The sequence below is a fragment of the Haliotis rufescens genome, unplaced genomic scaffold (genome assembly GCF_023055435.1).
Source record: "Haliotis rufescens isolate VD_foot unplaced genomic scaffold, xgHalRufe1.0.p SCAF_12, whole genome shotgun sequence".
Lineage (NCBI taxonomy): Eukaryota > Metazoa > Mollusca > Gastropoda > Lepetellida > Haliotidae > Haliotis > Haliotis rufescens.
The window spans coordinates 2,892,780-2,911,541 of NW_025963802.1; the positions used below are offsets into that span (position 1 = coordinate 2,892,780).

Consider the following 18,762-nt stretch of genomic DNA (forward strand, 5'->3'; position numbering starts at 1 on the left):
AGTATGTCAAATTAAGCCATCAGTATATTAGACATTCCGGAATGTTCATTTTCTTCAGTTTTCAAAATTTTAATCGAGAACTGGGTCAACCGTTTTTTTCAAGCGTAGTCTGAAATGGAAGCCTCCAGGTTCCCGTAAAGCTCGAGAAAGCTGCATTCTAATTGGCTGATGTCGACTTCTTGTTTGTCGTTTCACTGGTCGGTCAAATTTCGGGAAAGGTCGTTCTGATGTGATCCGTAATGGGATGTCCTCAGATCTTTGTTAAGCGGCAGGGAGAACTTGGGTTTGATTTTAATGAGATTGCTTTATCCCGGACAACTGTGAAGAACTTTACATTTACACAGTGCTATTTCTTCATACTCCATACATCCGGAATTTGGTTTTGTTTAAACAAATGTATTTTATTCTCATGACAAGGATTGGGCACAAGTTATCACAGCTTAGAACGCCCTCTCCCATAGATTTACATGTACGTATATGCTTATTTACAATTGATGAAATAAATACAGAAAGGAAAGATGAGAAATACCCGTGCTCGTGCGTTTCACCGAAGTTGTAAACCTCTGAGACCTGCATCACTTTCGGCTTTCCTCCCACATTAAGCTGACACGCCGTGATATAACTGGAATAATGTTAAAAGCGGCGTTAAACCCAACTCACTCACTCACTCCCACGCACGAATGTTTATGTCTGTAAAACTGAACACCAAAACACATCCTATGGCTTGCACGTGCCTCACGCAGTAGCACAATGCATGTGCGTAGGTTGGCATTCCTGATTTTGACACTTTCAAGAAAGGTAGATTTATCTCTGTGGACCATTATTTCTGTGAATCTTATTGAATCTGCTTATCATACACTTGTGATTTACTTGATTTCATGCATTGTTTGTGTATGAACTAGCGATGCGACGCCTGCAGTGTCTCCACGCTTTTGACATGCTTTAAACTGGCAGAGGTCAGCGTGCAGTGGCCCAAATGTTCCATTTTACACAGTCTGTGATTAGCAGATACTGGAACAGGTACCAACAAACCCAAAATATTGTCGTTCGACCCCGCCCAGGGCGTCACAGGTAAACGATTTATCCGTAACCAGGCACTAAAAAATCGAGGTAAAACGGCAAATCCATTTGCTGCAAACTTTCACCAGGCTCCTGGAGTACGAGTTACGGGTCAGACGAGTAGAAATCGTCTACATGTAGCTCATCTCCATGCTCGACTGCCACGTGTTGTGCAGCCCCTACCAAATCGTCACATTGCCAAGAGGCGTCAATAGTGTACACACAACGTCGAAACTGGGGTAATCTACAGATCATCTGCTGTCATACTTCACTATCGGTTGTAACGTGTTTCGAATTCATACAACTATTACCAGAAACTTCTGTTTCTTACTAATTTGGAATTTCAAGTTATGTCCGAGTTTCCCCTACTTTTTTTTAAGAGTATAATTATATTCATGCTTCATTCCGTGGCTTCATTCGCATCAAACTTGTTGCATTCTGTATCAATAGTGACATCTGTACCGTACAATACAATAGTTCTTCATGGCCTACAATACGAAGGTTTTTATACACATACCAGAGAGCGGAAGGTCCAGGGTTCGATCCCCGGCCGCGTCATACCAAAAGACGTTCAAGGATGGTACTTGTTGTTACCCTGTCTGGCGCTCGGCATTAAGGGGCTAAAACAAGGACTGGTCTTCTCGGAGTCAGTATACTGTGTCTGAGTGGGGTATTCATGTTAAACTGCGGCATGGTATCTAACTTGAATTGCGATGATGTCTACTAGTATTTTGTAATAAAACGATACCACCGAACTCTTTCTATGAGTTCTTTATGATCCTCTCCATTTGAATCGAAACGTTTTGTAGTTTTGAAGGTCCTTGCCGTTGTCTTTTCTGGCCAACACAATCATAACTAGCTACTATTCCTACAAAGTACTACAGTATAACAATGTTAATCTTGCAGAAAAAATTAAATGTGTACTGAATAATTAGATGAGTATTATTGCTTTAAGCAACTCAAACCCAAATATAAAAATATAAACCCTGGTATGCAAGTCCACGTGGCAATGAACAGGGCCATGTAAATTCGTGGACAATTAACATGAGGTGAGGTGAGGTGAAATTGGGTTTAACGTCGCGTCCAAGATTATTGCACTTATATAGCGACGTGCATGCACGTGTATGTGTGTGTGTGGCTGCTTGTACTAGTCCGGACTGATGCCGATTTATAGTGCTAGCTCACTGAGATACCATGCCGCAGTTTAACATGAATACCCCACTCAGACACAGTATACTGACTCCGAGCCGACCAGTCCTTGTTTTAGCCCCTTAATGCCGAGCGCCAGACAGGGTAACAACAAGTACAATCTTTTAACGTCTTTTTGTATGACGCGTCCCGGGATCGAACCCTGGACCTTCCGCTCTCCGGGCGGACGCTGACAATTAACATGAATAAATGATGTCAAAAAGAAAAGAAAAAAAAGAAGATACTATTCCACAGTCATATTCCAATGATATATATGATAAATAATATATAATAATCAGCATCAGCTGCAATATCTATCAAATGTTAGAGGTAACTAAACAAATTTAAATTGTGTCTGATGTTTTTGTCTACGAAGAGCTATCCCAAGTTGGCGGGTGCTAGGTCCCGTCCCTGGTGTCGGGTAGCCTACCCCCATCTTTGCCACCTGTGGTAAGCTGTTAGGGTCACACCCTTCAAAGGACGCCTTGCTTTCAGGCTGGCTGTATTGGTCGGGTTTTTAACGGTAGATGTTGAAATTCGCCTTCCTGGTTGTGTACGAATGTTTCGATTGATAACAGGAGCTGATTTGAATCTATAGTTCAATTAATGTAATGAGACGGACTTGTCTGGTTGTCAGCCTGCCACGGCCATGCCCAACCGTTTGATGGTACTTGTCACACAGTCGAGAAATGACACTTTATTATTTGCCAAACATTTGAGAAACTTCGGATATTGTTGACGCCCCCCAACCCCACCCCTCTAACGCACCCACAATTCGACATTGTGTCTGTTCATTTAGGGGGGCACGCCGCGATATGACTGGAATACTGTTAAAAGCGGCGTTAAACCCAACTCACTCACTAACTCACTGTTCATTTAGATACTGTCTCGGAGGCGATTTTTAGCGTGGGCTTCGCTCAATTGCATTATAGTCGTCGCCAGTCGAAAAAGAATCACGAAATTCGTTAATAATCGAGGTTTTGGATAAAAAAAATTCACTAATGTATATTTAAAAAACGCGAAGTGATACAATGCCTGAGTGGACCGCCGCATTTATAATATAGTCCCGCAGGAGTGAGTTGGTTTTAATGCTGCTTTGAACACTGTTCCAGTTATATGACGGCGTGTCAGCTTAATGTGGAAGGAAAGCCCGAAGTGATGCAGGTCTCCGACGTTTACAACTTTAGTGAAACCCACGAGCACGAGTACGGCGCTGACAAACCTAGAAACATAACCAGGGCGAACCGGGATTCGAACCCGCGATCATAGGTTTTTGGCGTGCCAAATGATTAGTACACATATGTGTTTGCATAATTACTAACGCATTGGAAAACCTTTTTCTAAGCCTTTTGGGAACAATGTACAATAGTTATTTTAACAAGAAGGCATTGCATCGATGAAAAGAGAGCAAACTAAAATATATAGGTCCTGAGGTGACTGCATATTGCGTCGACTATGCTTGTCGTAAGAGGTGACTAACGGGATCGGGTGGGCAGGCTCGCCGACTTGGTTGATGCATGTCATCGTATCCCAAATGTGTAGATCGATGCTCATGATGTCAATCACTGGATTAGGTCTTTGAAAGGCATTTAGAAGTGATACACATAAGGAAGAGTATTTATGGATGTCAACATAGTAAAGAAGTTCTCATCCATAAATTCTCTTCCTTAATCCCTGGATTGTCTGGTCCAAACTCGATTATTTACAGACAGCCTTCATATAGCTGGAATATTGTTGAGTGCGGCGTTAAACAACAAATAAACAAAAGCATATTGCGTATCAACGTATTAAAATTAAAACCGGTGTGCACACTTTGCGTAAATCCGTTCTTCAAGGAACACGATGGGGGATGTCTATATTAACCTGTGGCATGGTATCTCTGTCGGGCATAAGTCCAGACTCGTACAAGAAGCCACACTCTTTTGCATGCATGTTGCTATATAACTGCAATAATCTTGAACGCGACGTTAACCCCATGTTACCTCACCCGTCACACACAAGACAATTGGAGGGTGTATACCCATGCACTAAGTGAACTCAACCTTTCCCTGGTCAGTTGGAGAAGACAAAAACAAACAAGTTGATAGTGGTAAGGAGACATATTTTTATTTAACTTCCTTCCTGCAGTAAATAACTCTCAAATACAATTAAACAACATAAACCGATTTAGTATCGAAGTAATGAATACATTAATATACATGGGAGGACATTACTTTAGCTCGTCGACTTCTTCTCAGTATGGTCATGATTGGGCGATAAAGACTAGACGCCATTGTTAGGCCAGGCTTTTTTTTTATTTTGAGGATTACGGATTTTTCAGCCCAAAGTCCTGGGTTGGAGGAGGGGGAAATAAAGCCTGATGCGTTTCTTTAAATGCAGAATGCCTCTGGCATACTTTGTGAACATGTTCTGTGCTCAAAAGACCGCCATTTGTGACGATAAAAATTCTACCACTTACAACACGGACAATTGTCAAGGGAGGCTATTCATGTTCGGCTTCGAGATCAACAAAGATCGATTATGTATCTTTTTACTAGTTTACAACGGTAAATTCATCTGGTTTTTTTTCGTAAAAGGTGACGATAACAAATAAAATAACTGACTACGCAGCTATAGGCGGGAAAAAAAATGGAAATCTGATTTATTTATTTTTACATTTTCTCAAAAATTATAGTTGGTGGGTCCGTAATCCGTAAAATATAAAACGCCTGGCCTTTTGTACATTTCTCACATGAGTGACGGCGAGATGTGATAAACAAACAAATATTCTACAGTTTAAGTGACGGCGAGATGTGATGATAAACAAACAAATAATCCACAGTGCAAGTTTGGCGAAATGTGATGAAAAGTTATAAAATGTCAACACTCATCATTATAAAAACAACACACTTCGGGCCCCATATTAGGAAGGGGAGCCTTCTGTGAGATAGACATATTTGAACTAAGAATTAAAACATATACTACTCAAAAGAAGTTAAGAAACACCAAATGTCTTCAAATGACCATAGTTAATCTGTCATGGCCGGTGAGTATTGTAGCACACTGTCTTCTAATTGGGGCTGTTCTTGAACTTCTTTTGAGTAGTATATTGTACAAATCTGACGATTGTTATCGAGAACATTTTGAGCCTCCGTGATCAATACTGCTGTTGCTGTTCAGTGTGGAAGTCTAAGTGTCCGAGTAGTAAGAAGTTACTCCTAAATCAGCACACTTTATGTACACTGTTCTACTTTAATAATAATTCCCTATGTGTTTTAAAGCATTACAAGTGTTTTTGTTGCCGAAAAAACGACATAAGATGATCATGTGTCCGGCTATCATACCATAATTATTCGGTTTCATCCTCATCATTCTCACATCATTCGATTGCCCCTAAGAAGCTGGAGAAAATCGACATATGTGTCCCCTTCTTTCTCTCATTGATGAAATACACTACAAAACACTCATAGTTCATGTGAATGACATCGTCAACGCTGGCCGCACGGATATGCCTTTAACCATTTTAAGAACATTAAATGTGATTGCGTGAGTGAGTATGGTTTTACGCCGCTTTTAGCAATATTCCAGCAATATCACGGCGGGGGACACCAGAAATGGGCTTCACACAATGTACCCATGTCGGGAATCGCACCCGGGTCTTCGGCGTGACAAGCGAACGCTTTAACCACTAGGCTACCCGACCGCCCCCATTAAATGTGAAAAACAGAACAAAAAAATACTTCCCTCCCACAAGATTGAAAATGTTATGTGAAAATCGACTGATTAATTTTTGTGGTCTAAATATTCCCTTGTGAAGTAGTGAGCCAGGTGAGGATAGAAAGCCCCCACAAACAACAGCAGAAATAGTTCAGGCAAAGGAGTATAGCTAGGACAAATTTAAATGTAGGTTAAACATGTTACAGTTTACAGTTCAAACACTTATAACGCTTGTCAAACACGGAGGGACATAAGGTGAGCTATCACAAAGATATCCCTACCACTTGCTTTACATAACACATTGTAAGTGTAGAACAGTTTGATCACTGTGATAAAACCCAGAATTATTAAAAAAAACGAATGTAACGAGCAAACACAACAATATCGAACCAACTCTGCATATTTTACAAAGACAGGCTGGGCACCCTGTATATTAACCAAAGATTGTGTAACTATAAATGGTCGACAGAAGAACCACTAAATTACATAAACATCTTTAAAAATGTTTAATTATGCTTCGGAGCGAATTCTTTTGGTTAATTCTACAAACAGTATTTCCACTACTTCCAAAAAGTCTGCTTGGGTTTCATGAACTGTAACACGGTATCCACAATGAACTAACAAGAATTGTTCCCGGAAAGTCATATTTCGCCCATGACAAACGAGCGCATGGCCTCTGGGGCAGCTGAATCAAAGCCCACGACATCCATCATCCCAGGATCATCCGGGTCTGCTATTGTGAACTCATTGCTGGCCATTCCGCAGACGATCAGACGGGCATCCCACAATCCACTCCACTTCCGGTACTGGCGCAGAGCTTCAGACGGATGAATGTTTCCGAACCAAGTCTCACTATCCGTGTACACCACAAACACATCAAACATCTTCTTTTTCTGTTTTGCCCAGACCATCGGCAGCGCACAGTCAGTCCCTCCGAAACTCATGTCACTTATTTTGCCTGTCACTGTGTCTAGATCATCTGAATGCTTAATGTTCAGTGGGGTTAACTTATGACAGAAAGCAACAACAGTGGACTTGTCTGGCTCTTCAGTCCGCTTCGTGACCATCATCATGGCGGCAGCAGCACTCCTGCACGAGACTGACGGTGTACCCATCACTGAGCAGCCCATCGAGCCACTCACATCCACTGCTAGAAGATAACGCTTCTTGGTTGGTAATGCAAATTTGAAGGACATATAGAACGCATCATCCAAAGCTTTCACGATACGTTTAGTTGGCGTCCAAGTTAGTTTGCCCTTCTCTCCACAGCCTGCTGAGTAGGTCTTCAGTGCAACCAACACATTGAACGGGTGGATCCGGGCTTGTTTCAGGGAGTCTCGGTCTGTCAGTTTCTGAATCACCAGATCTTCCTCGGAACAACCGGCTGTTAGAACGCCGATTGAGGTCATCTTACCAAGGTTCCGAATCATGGCTGTCATTGGCATTTTCTGAAGCAGTTCTTTCCAAATAGTAGTAGACGACAGCAGCGATGTGGGGATGTGCTCCCGTACAAGTCCATGTTGCCGAATCAGCTCCACCATCTTGTTTTCCTCCTTACACGATTTGGCCTCCTCCACAACAGCCAGAAATTGCAGGACCTTCCTTACAGCTGAAGATTCCAGTTCCGGTTTGTCATACATTTGTTTGGCATCCGCCAGTCCTTTGACGGCATATCTCAGGACGACACCGATGGCCTCGTTGGCGGGTTTGGTGTGTGACAGTCGCAAGACATCCCGGTGCGACCAGTCCTTCCTCTTTCGATATTTCGTGACTTGCATGGCTAGCTTGACAGGGTCGTCACTGAACTTATTGTACCAGGCCGAAATGGCGTTTCTGTGCGCCCGTCCCCATCCTGTGGTCTTCCCCTGACTCTCACACCGTTCAATAAACTCGAACAGGAATGTTGGAATTCGGCAGATGTCACCCAGAGCTTTGTAGGCTTGCTGTTTGGTGGTTAAATCAGTGCTTCTACAGCAGACAGCTAGAGCCAGTAGGATGGATGTCTGTTTGGCTGTGCGTCCCTCCAGACTAAACTGTTTGATGGTTTTGACCACATCAACTCCCTTTCCCTCACTGATGAGATTCACAATACACCCAACATTCTGCTGCGTCAAGGCCTTCTGTGAAGTGTAGTACGTGCCTCCTTCTGTACCCAGGCACAGGAAGCGCTTGAGGCGGGTGATGTCGTCCACCTTCCATCCGAATCCCCCTGCGTTGTTTCTCACCTGGTCGGCAGATATGGGAGCGCTCTGTGGAACAGTGTCTGGGTGAAACACCACGGAGTTGCTGTGGAAGTCCATTCCAGTGTCTGATGTCTGTAGCCACTCGCGTCTGTAGTACCCCACCTGTTATGAATGAAAGGAATATATTTAATCATATATACATATAGAGATTCAATTTTGATAAAATTGGTATAAAGGAATTAATCGTCTTTGAGGAGTACAGAGAATTTAAGGATTGGTATACATTCTACAACCCAGTCTCCGCCCTCCTGTGTCTAAAGATTTAATGAACAGGTTCGCTTACCGGCAGGGGGCAACCGAAAAGGTTGAATGGATTTAGTTTCCGAATCGACATTCATGTACTATCCTCCAGTGTTTGTTTGTTTTATTTGTTTGTCGTTTAACGCCGCACTCACCAATACTCCTGGTATATGACGGCGGTCTGTAAATAATCGAGTCTGGACCAGACAATCCAGTGACTGATATCATGAGCATCGATCTACGCATCAACCAAGTCAGCGGGCATGACAATCCGATCCCGTTTGTCGCCTCTTACGTCAAGCATGGTCGCCTTTTACGGCAAGCATGGTCGCCTTTTACGGCAAGCATGGGTTGCTGAAGACTCCTCCAGTGTATGATATGTCCATGATAGTATGCAATACAGAATATAGACCTTTACCACATGCAGAGTTATCGATGATATGTAAAGTAATCGTCTGGCCCGATGAAGCCTTAGTGAGTGATCGAATGAGTTTAGTAATATTCCTGCAAACATGTGCTTATGTAGAGAATAGAACTCGGACTTCGGCGTGACGACACCCCACCCAAACCCAAACCCACCAAGCAGAACATGAGTCTGACACAGAACATTATTACAGGATACAGTGGTACCTTATTCATCCTCATAATTTGCAACAAATATAATAACAAAACATCAACATTTATGTTTTGGTAGAGTATGTAGATAATTATGTTAAACACTGATCTTAATAATAAAATATCCATACCGATCTCAAAAACAAGGTGCGATGCCCTGTGTCACACCTTCCTGGATAATTTCAGCTGCTCTGCAAACGGCGCTGAAGATTATGAGGTACGGCCGGACCAGACGTGCGACAACTTTTGGTCTAAGATGCCCACCTCGCTGTGAAGTGTTACGGTGGCGAGTCTACTTTATATACCAACCGTTTTGATCAGATTGTGCAATCATAGCTTCAACGTTCTCTTCGTCAGCCGACATTATAAATACGTTGCGGTTAATCGCCAAATATACCCACTACATTTTCTTAGCTTGCAGAAGTTAGTCACACCTAATACCATAATAACCAACACATGAATCAAAACTATTACTTTTATTACAAACTGATTTGTGTTTATGTATTGAAATCACGTTTCGTCGTTTAGCAACACGGACACTATTCTCGCAATGTTTATTTCCGTGTTATATGTACCTACAACTAGTTGTGGTTAAACGCAATGTGGTGTACCATTAACAAAATATATTTAATTATTTATATAAAATATCTATAATATTGTATCAATATATCATCGATGTATTTTTCTAGTTTATATGGCCTAATCTTTTTGACTGAATGATTATTGTCCAAATATAACCGATGAACTGATGATAGTTTAGGGTAAATTCGATAATGTGCAGCACGTCACTCAGTCTTATTCAGGGCTCGTAACTCGGTTAAAATTGAAGCGAAGCCTACTTCACTCCGATGTCGCAATGACATTGAATCCGCGGTTAACCGCGTCTTTTATGGCGCTTCAATGAATATGTGAAATCGGCACATGATACTGTTTTGTCATCACATCTGCGGTTAAAGTGCATCAGAATCTCTATATGAACACCAGGAGTATAGAATGTGGAGGACACACGGCCGATAGGTATCGCTGCAGAAATCAAGTACACCAAAATGAAAAATAAACATACAGACATTTATATAAAATAGCCAAATTTGTCGAAATGTCAAAAGTATTTCGTGAGCTTTATATCTAAGTATTGTTTAGGAAACAAAGATGATTGAATTGTTTGTTATCTTAATTTGACCTTTATACTAAATAGACACCGCAAAAACAATGGCTACGACAAAAACAGGGTTCACTCTAGGAATTTTCTCACATGGGGCCTTTATGTGAACATTTTAAATATCCCAGAGGTACGCCCAAACAGCACAATGTTAAAATGCCCATTGTATTTGAAAATGTGGGCCTTTTTTAAATTTAGGGGCTAAAAGCACAAGGACCCTCCCAAGAATTATCCCTGCGTATATGTGTAGGATATATAAATAATCACTTATGATTTTCATGGTAAGATATTAATATTCATAGAATTACATAATGTTCTAGAATAGAAAATAGTGTCCATGTGGCTATTCATCCTTCGCTCTATTCTGTCAAGTCAGCATATTTCGATCTCCAGAACAGTCGGTGACGTCACTTTGTACAATATCATGATGTTATAGCTCTAAATAAAGTTATCAGTCAGCTATTTCGTACTTGTGTTTTGTTGAACAGAATGCTTACTGGCAATTCTTAATTCAGACGATCTGACTACGTTTTCTACTAGAGTTGTCGGTTAACCGCGACACGCCCACTGTTGTGGGGTACCTGTATATAAGGAGGTACCGACCGGGGACAACTTCATGTTCGAGGTAGGCGACTTTGACCACTCGCTTGGTCCGGCCTTACCTCGTTACGGAACCAAGTCTTCTTGCTCTTGGATGATTGTTTCCTGTTTGATATCAGGACAGAAGAAAAATCAAAGGTATTATCTTTGTGTAACCTGTCACAGATATATGGTAATTATTAATTTTGTCGTTTCGTTTTTTAGTTTTTTAGATATACTGTATTTATTTGATGTTTCGTTTGATAGATATATGGTTATCGTATGTACATATAGTAACGTATGATAGACAAAACAGTATTTATTTGTTGTAAAGGGTTACATATATACGCTCATTATGTTTCGTCATCTGTTATATAGTACAGTTTGCTATTGCTCGTATATATAGAGGTTATCACGCGAGTGTGTGTGGGGATGGTAAATATCCTGCATTAGGAATAAACATTGTATTTAGCGAGCCTTGGCAAGCTAAATACATAGTGTTTATTCCTAATACAGGATATTTACCATCCCCAAACACACAAGCGTGATAACCTCTTTCTCATATAATGTCATTCTTTAATTCTGTGCTTCAAAATTGCTTTCTCTCTCTCACAATCATTACCGAAACATTGCGAGTTTTCCTGGAATGCGCGCATTAATATATATTACGTCATAGGGTAAGTGATGTGTCAGTCGGACAGTGACGGTAGCCAATATAGTTCCAACTGAAATCTGTTTCTTATACAGTGGCGAAGGAACATATACGCAAAACAATTGCCTTGTAATTGCCTTTCGCGGCAATCCATCGGTCTGTCCGCTAGAGTAACTGCCCTTTGTCAAAGGGAAGCTACTCTAACCCTAGTCTATGAGACGTCACGGCCACGGTCAGATGTTGTTGACAGTCGGTCTGTCTTGTCATAACGTTAAGAAGTGTAGTCAGATGTACACAAAGCGACAAAACGAAACAAGGTAACAATTCGAACATATTTCGGCCAAATCCAACTATTTTAATTTGTGGAGAAGGTTTCAAGCCGCAGAGGGTTACAACCACAGATATGGCTACTGATCCCGCTTGGCTAGGCCTCGTGCCCTCGCAAAATTGTTCGAAATGTATATCTCCAAAGTTGCTAAAACTTATAAAATGCCTTAGCTACGTCACAGTAAGACACTGATATTCAGTATATTAGACTGTTCTTTTGATAATGATAGCATTTATCCCTGTAGTTTATCCAGGTTCGGGATGGTTAATTCTGACTCGATCGCCGAATGACGAGGGCGACACCATGTTTGTTTATAAACAGCGAAAGTAGTCCCTACTTGACCTTTGATATTTGCATCTCTATCCGCATATGACCCCAACGGATATCGTTTTTATCCGTTGGCTTTATCCTGCCGAGAAACCTACCCATTGTATGATAAATAAGGTTATTAGTTGTATCGCCTGGCAATTAGTTATTGTCACGTGTTAAGGTTATGGGACGGTGGGGTAGTCTTGTGGTTAAAGTGTTAACCTATCACGCTAACGGTCAGTGTTCAATTCCCACATGATTGCAATGTGTGAAGCCCATTCCCTGTGTCCCCCGTCGAGATATGTTTGGAATACTTCCTAAAGCGGCGTAAAACCACTCATTCACATTATCCCTATATAGTGAAACCTCTTCAGTCGGGACCCCCTCAGTCCGACAAGCGCCCCGGACGATCAACGTTGAGAAGTGCTTTCGTAACTAAAGATAATGACTACTGTCACGTGATTTTGTTTCACTGTGTTGTAGATAGTGAGGGCACGCAACCTAAAATAAACGAATCATTCTGAATAATAAATATTAAATATTTGATTCACGCAAAGCGTCTAACGGGGTGGTATTAGGCAAGTGGTTAAAGTGTTCGCTTTTGTCACGATGAATACTTGGTTCGATTCCATATTCAAGTATTTTGTTGAGGTAATTGTCCGTCGCGATATTGGTGCATGAAAAACAAAATTAAAGCATTGCCACGTAACACACTGTAGGTTTGTGTATGTTGTATTATGAAGCATTAACAGCGTCTAATGTAGTGTTGTCACGTGCCCTTTCGATCAGCCGGAAAACGGAGTGCCGGTGTTCGATTCCTAGCCCCGTCATACTATACGTTAACAGATTGTACTTGTTATTACCCAGCCTGGCGCTCGGCATGGACTGGGGGGCTCGGAGTCAGTATACTGTCCATGGTAAACTGCGGCATGGTATCTCAGTGGGCTAGCACTATAAACCGATATTAGTCCGGACTAGTACATTTAACCATGCGATCCGCGAAGATCCGGGGTGGAATAGGTCTTCAGCATCCCATGCTTGCCGAAAGAGGCGACTTTGCTTGTCCAAAGAGGCGACTAACGGGATCGGGTGCTCAGGAGCGCTGACTTGGTTGATGCATGTCATTGATCCCAATTGCGTGGGTCGATGCTCATGATGTCAATCAATGGATTGTCTGGTCCAGACTCGATTATTTACAGACCGCCGTCACATAGCAGGAATATTGGTGAGTGCGGCGTTAAAAAACAAACAAACAAATAAACAAGCAAACATGCAGCCATGCACAAACGTGCGTGCGCGTCGTTATATAAGTACATCGAGGTGAGGTGAAATTGGGTTTAACGTCGCGTCCAAGATTATTGCACTTATATAGCGACGTGCATGCACGTGTATGTGTGTGTGTGGCTGCTTGTACTAGTCCGGACTGATGCCGATTTATAGTGCTAGCTCACTGAGATACCATGCCGCAGTTTAACATGAATACCCCACTCAGACACAGTTTACTGACTCCGAGCCGACCAGTCCTTGTTTTAGCCCCTTAATGCCGAGCGCCAGACAGGGTAACAACAAGTACAATCTTTTAACGTCTTTTTGTATGACGCGGCCCGGGATCGAACCCTGGACCTTCCGCTCTCCGGGCGGACGCTCTACCACAAGACCACGGAGGCGGTCATAAGTACATCGAACGCCACGTTTAGCCCCATTTTACCTGTTCCTTCTATATCATCAGGGGCGGTCGGGTAGCCTAGTGGTTAAAGCGTTAGCTCGTCACGCCGAAGACCCGGGTTCGATTCCCGATATGGGTACAATGTGTGAAGCCCATTTCTGGTGTCCCCCGCCGTGATATTGCTGGAATATTGCTAAAAGCGGCGTAAAACCATACTCACTCACTCACTCACTCTATATCATCAAATTCTCTGTTGTCCAGATGATGACCTGACTGCTGTTTTAACACTGACGAGCCTCGGCTACGTCCTCTGCTACTACTCACGTCGATGACCATGACCACATCGACTACACACAACGACTTCGTTAACGACCAACGACAATGAATTACGACTGCGACATAAGCAACCCATCTTCAGCCACGACGGTCCACGCTAACTCCTCTCACCAATTAGAAGAATGATTCCCAAATCATAATTCAATGGCCACAGGTCACTGTTCACAAGTCACCGGTCACAACTCACAGCTGTCAAGCCACAGGTCACAATTGAAGACCCCCTGACCTGTCGAATCACATGACCTCGTCTTTCGGAAGATAACGGACAATGAAAGATTTTTCATTTGTATCTGGGAAACGATTCTGTAATCAGTCATGGCTTCATTTCAATCTATTTCATTTATAAATTATCATTTTGTTTGTGATATTTCTTTTACGTTTCCCCCTGAAACGAAATGCTTCATATACAAATTTCGAAATGTATGTATATTAATTTTATCATTATATTTACCTAATGTCAAGAAGACCATACGAATTATCTGTATCTATGTACTAGTATATATGCGTACTTTATTGTGCATATTTTCCGAGTGTGTCACGCTTGACAGTCTGAAGACAATTGACAAATAAACATTCGTCAACCGGATGAATATTGCATATGTGAAATTAATTCTCCGTACGTATGTTTAATGGAAGACAACAGTTCACTATCACATAGATGAAACAGTAATTGTTCTTGTTATCTATGTCATAGCAATCTATGTTCTGACCTCATCAATGTAATACCCCGTCTTCTTCTTGTGTTACTAAACGAAAGAAGCTCTCGTAAAATCCCTGTTTAGACATTGAAATGCCCCATTTACCATTGACCTGTTCCTTGAGGCTTGTACAGTCACAGACAAAGTGTAATCTATAAAACCCTTAGGTACACAATACAGTTCTCTCATCTTAAATACTCTTTGGTGGAATAGAGCTGGCTAGACGTGTAATTTTAAAATCTAAATTGGTTTTGGTTTCATACACTACATATATAGTCCAAGGTCACGGTGCCGAGCTAGTCCCTACTCCCAATCCAGAAAATGATTATTATACGTGACATTATTCTGGACGAAATGGATACTACATTAGTCAAATATTAAGTTAGATCAATATTGAGCAGAAGAACTTCGAACATGTTTGTTCTTTCACTTTAGCCCGTCCTCAATTTCTTCTAACTGACGCCATCAGTTAGACTAACATATAGTCTCTGAAATGAACATATCGTACAGAAAAAAAACAGTTGTTCAGTTATCTTAATAAAAATATAATAAAAAGGGAGCCCAGTGATTCTGTTCATTTTCATACTTATTTTGATACTGCAGTAATCTAGACTTGCCAAACATTACAGACTTGCATGGGCTGTAGTTGATATATTTGTATCAGGGTCTGTAAGACAGACTTGCCATCAGTGTCCAGACGTTTCCGACATTGAATACTCAACAACACAAACAACTCTGAACACGCATGTTTATTTCATTAGAGCTGATACTTAACTTCAACCTGAAGATGTTTCCACATAGAAAGTAGAAAGCTCCGTCATTGTATGTGCACATCTAGCTGCGGTTACCATATCACTGTGGATACGGCAGCTCTGTGTAGGGGGCCCGTGGAGATCCGGGGTAGAATAGGTCTTCAGCAAATCATGCTTGTCGTAAAAGGCGACAATGACTGACGGGATCGGGTGGTCAGGCTCGCTGACTTGGTTGATATATGCCATCAATCCCAATTGCGTGGATCGATGCTCATGATATTAATCACTGGATTGTCTGGCCCAGACTCGATTATTTACACACCGCCGTCATATAGCTGGAATATTGCTGAGTGCGGCGTTAAACAACAAACCAACCAACTGTGTCGCGACAAGTCAATATCAAATCGTTCATAGGGAGCAGAGATACGGTTGGCGCAGCCGGTACACACCATACATTTGATCTGTGCGCGAGTGTTTTACTACGATAGATCATTTTTTACTGTATGCTTCTATATTTTATCTGGCGGCCGCCAGATACTTCCACGGGTGGGATAAATATAGAGGTTTACAGGGGGAAATGATCTCACCAGTGGCGGGCATGGACCACCGTTCATTACAGTGTAGCTTCCTAAATACAAACTGATAGCCCATTGAACTGTATCAAAACTACATCCAACCAGAGGTCGGGTGTTTGTCTTCATCCTTATCTCATCTTCTCTGATTATTGGGTATAAAGTCTGAACGATGTGGTTGTCACATTCGCGTAGCCTCTGTCGAAGTACCGAGTTGTTTACATGTTGTTTATCTGTTGTTTACACGTTGTTTACGTGTTGTGTCGGGTTAACTACGTCTTTAACACCCTGGTTCCATGTAAACCACCAATCCACAAATAATGTTTTTATTGAATAAATTCTTGGAAATGCTATGTTTTTGTTTACGATTGTATGGAAACACATGTTAGAATTCAGAAGCTTTGCCCTTACTCTCTAACGTACAAGGAAGTGCCTTAAACTAGTGTCGGTTATCTCCCTTGGCCAATCGAGGCAGTTCCTGTTTCCAGTGCAGCTTGACATGGGCGTGTCAAGCGCTCTTGAATTGGTTTGTTTGTTGTATATGGCTGCAGTAAGCAATATGTCAGCTTTATGACGACGGCCTGCAAATAATCGAGGCTTGACTAGACAAATCGATGACTGATTATATGAGAAATGGCACACGCCGTCGCAATTAACTGATTCCCCGAACCTGACCACCCGCTTCATTTAATCTCGCCTAGTACAAAAAGTCATTCTCCGGCTGTCAGATGCCCCATTTGTCAGGTACCCCATTTGTCAGATACCCCATTTGTCAGATACCCCATTTATCAGATACCCCAGCTCTCAGATATCCCCGGCTTACAGATACCCCATTTGTCAGATATCCCGGCTGTCAGATACCCCATTTGTGAGATGCCCCATTTGTCAGATACCCCATTTGTCAGATGCCCCATTTGTCAGATACCCCATTTGTCAGATACCCCATTTATCAGATACCCCAGCTCTCAGATATCCTCGGCTTACAGATCCCCCATTTGTCAGATCCCCCATTTGTCAGATACCCCTTTAGTCAGATACCCCATTTGTCTGATGCCCCATTTGTCAGATACCCCATTTGTCAGATGCCCCATTTGTCAGATACCCCATTTGTCAGATACCCCATTTATCAGATACCCCAGCTCTCAGATATCCCCGGCTTACAGATCCCCCATTTGTCAGATCCCCCATTTGTCAGATACCCCTTTAGTCAGATGCCCCATTTGTCAGATACCCCATTTGTCAGATACCCCATTGGTCAGATACCCCATTTATCAGATACCCAAGCTCTCAGATATCCCCGGCTTACAGATTCCCCATTTGTCAGATCCCCCATTTGTCAGATACCCCTTTAGTCAGATGCCCCATTTGTCAGATACCCCATTTGTCAGATCCCCCATTTGTCAGATACCCCTTTAGTCAGATACCCCGTTTGTCAGATGCCCCAGCTCTCAGATATCCCCGGCTTACAGATACCCCATTTGTCAGATACCTCTTTAGTCAGATACCCCATTTGTCAGATACCCTAGCTGTCATATATCCCATTTGTCAGATACCACAGTTGTCAGATACCCCTGTTTCAGATATCCCCGTTGTGAGATATCCCATTCGTCAGATAACCCCGTTGTTATATACCCCAGTAGTCACATACCTTAGCTGTTAGATACCCGATTGTCAGATACCCCATTTGTCAGATACCCCAGTTGTCGGATACCCCAATTGTCAGATACCCGAGTTGTGAGATACCCCAGTTGTCAGATACCTCAGTTCTTATATACCCTAGTTGTCAGATACCCCAGTTCTTATATACCCTAGTTGTCAGATACCCCAGTTCTTATATACCCTAGTTGTCAGATACCCCTGTTTTCATATACCCCGGCTGTGAGATACCCCAGTTGTCAGATACCCCAATTGTCAGATACCTCAGCTGTCATATACCCCAGTTCTTATATACCCTAGTTGTCAGATACCCCAGTTGTCAGATACCCCTGTTTTCATATACCCCGGCTGTGAGATACCCCAGTTGTCCGATACCCAAGTTGTTATATACCCCAGCTTTCAGATACCCTAGTTGTCAGATACCCCAGTTGTCGGATACCCTAGTTGTCAGATACCCCAGTTGTCAGATACCCCAGTTGTCAAAAACCTCAGCTGTTATATACCCATGTTGTCGGATACCCCAGTTGTCCGATACCCAAGTTGTTATATACCCCAGATTTCAGATACCCTAGTTGTCAGATACCCCAGTTGTCAGATACCCCAGTTGTCAGTTACCCCAATTGTCATATACCCCAGATGTCAGATACCCCAGGTGTCCGATACCCCAATTGTCATATACCCCAGTTGTCAGAAACCTCAGTTGTCAGATACCCCTGTTTTTACATATCCTAGTTGTGAGACATCCCAGCCGTCCGATATCCCCGTTGTTTTATACCCCAGCTCTCAGATATCCCAGTTGTCAGATACCCCAGCTCTCAGATATCCAAGTTGCCAGATACCCCAGTTGTCAGATACCCCAGTTGTCAGATACCCCAGTTGTCAGATACCCCAGTTGTCAGATACCCCAGCCGTCAGATACCCCAGTTGTCAGATACCCCAGTTGTCAGATACCCCAGTTGTCAGATACCCCAGCCGTCAGATACCCCAGTTGTCAGATACCCCAGTTGTCAGATA

General features: G+C 42.4%; 1 protein-coding gene and 1 long non-coding RNA gene across 2 annotated transcripts; one reads left to right on the forward strand and one right to left on the reverse strand.

Moving 5' to 3' along the window:
• Nucleotides 1–4,331: 4,331 nt before the first annotated feature.
• Nucleotides 4,332–9,446, reverse strand: LOC124138100 (RNA-binding protein RO60-like). Its single transcript, XM_046504634.2, has 2 exons — nucleotides 9,173–9,446; nucleotides 4,332–8,288 (listed from the first exon to the last, which is right to left on the reverse strand). The coding sequence occupies exon 2, from the start codon at nucleotides 8,241–8,243 to the stop codon at nucleotides 6,585–6,587; it is 1,659 nt and encodes a 552-aa protein (XP_046360590.2). The 5' UTR covers nucleotides 8,244–8,288; nucleotides 9,173–9,446; the 3' UTR covers nucleotides 4,332–6,584.
• Nucleotides 9,447–10,649: 1,203 nt separating this feature from the next.
• LOC124138099 lies at nucleotides 10,650–16,443 on the forward strand. The gene is made up of 2 exons (XR_006861595.2): nucleotides 10,650–10,938; nucleotides 13,996–16,443. It is a non-coding gene; the product is annotated as an uncharacterized LOC124138099 (long non-coding RNA).
• The last annotated feature ends 2,319 nt before the right edge of the window (nucleotides 16,444–18,762 follow it).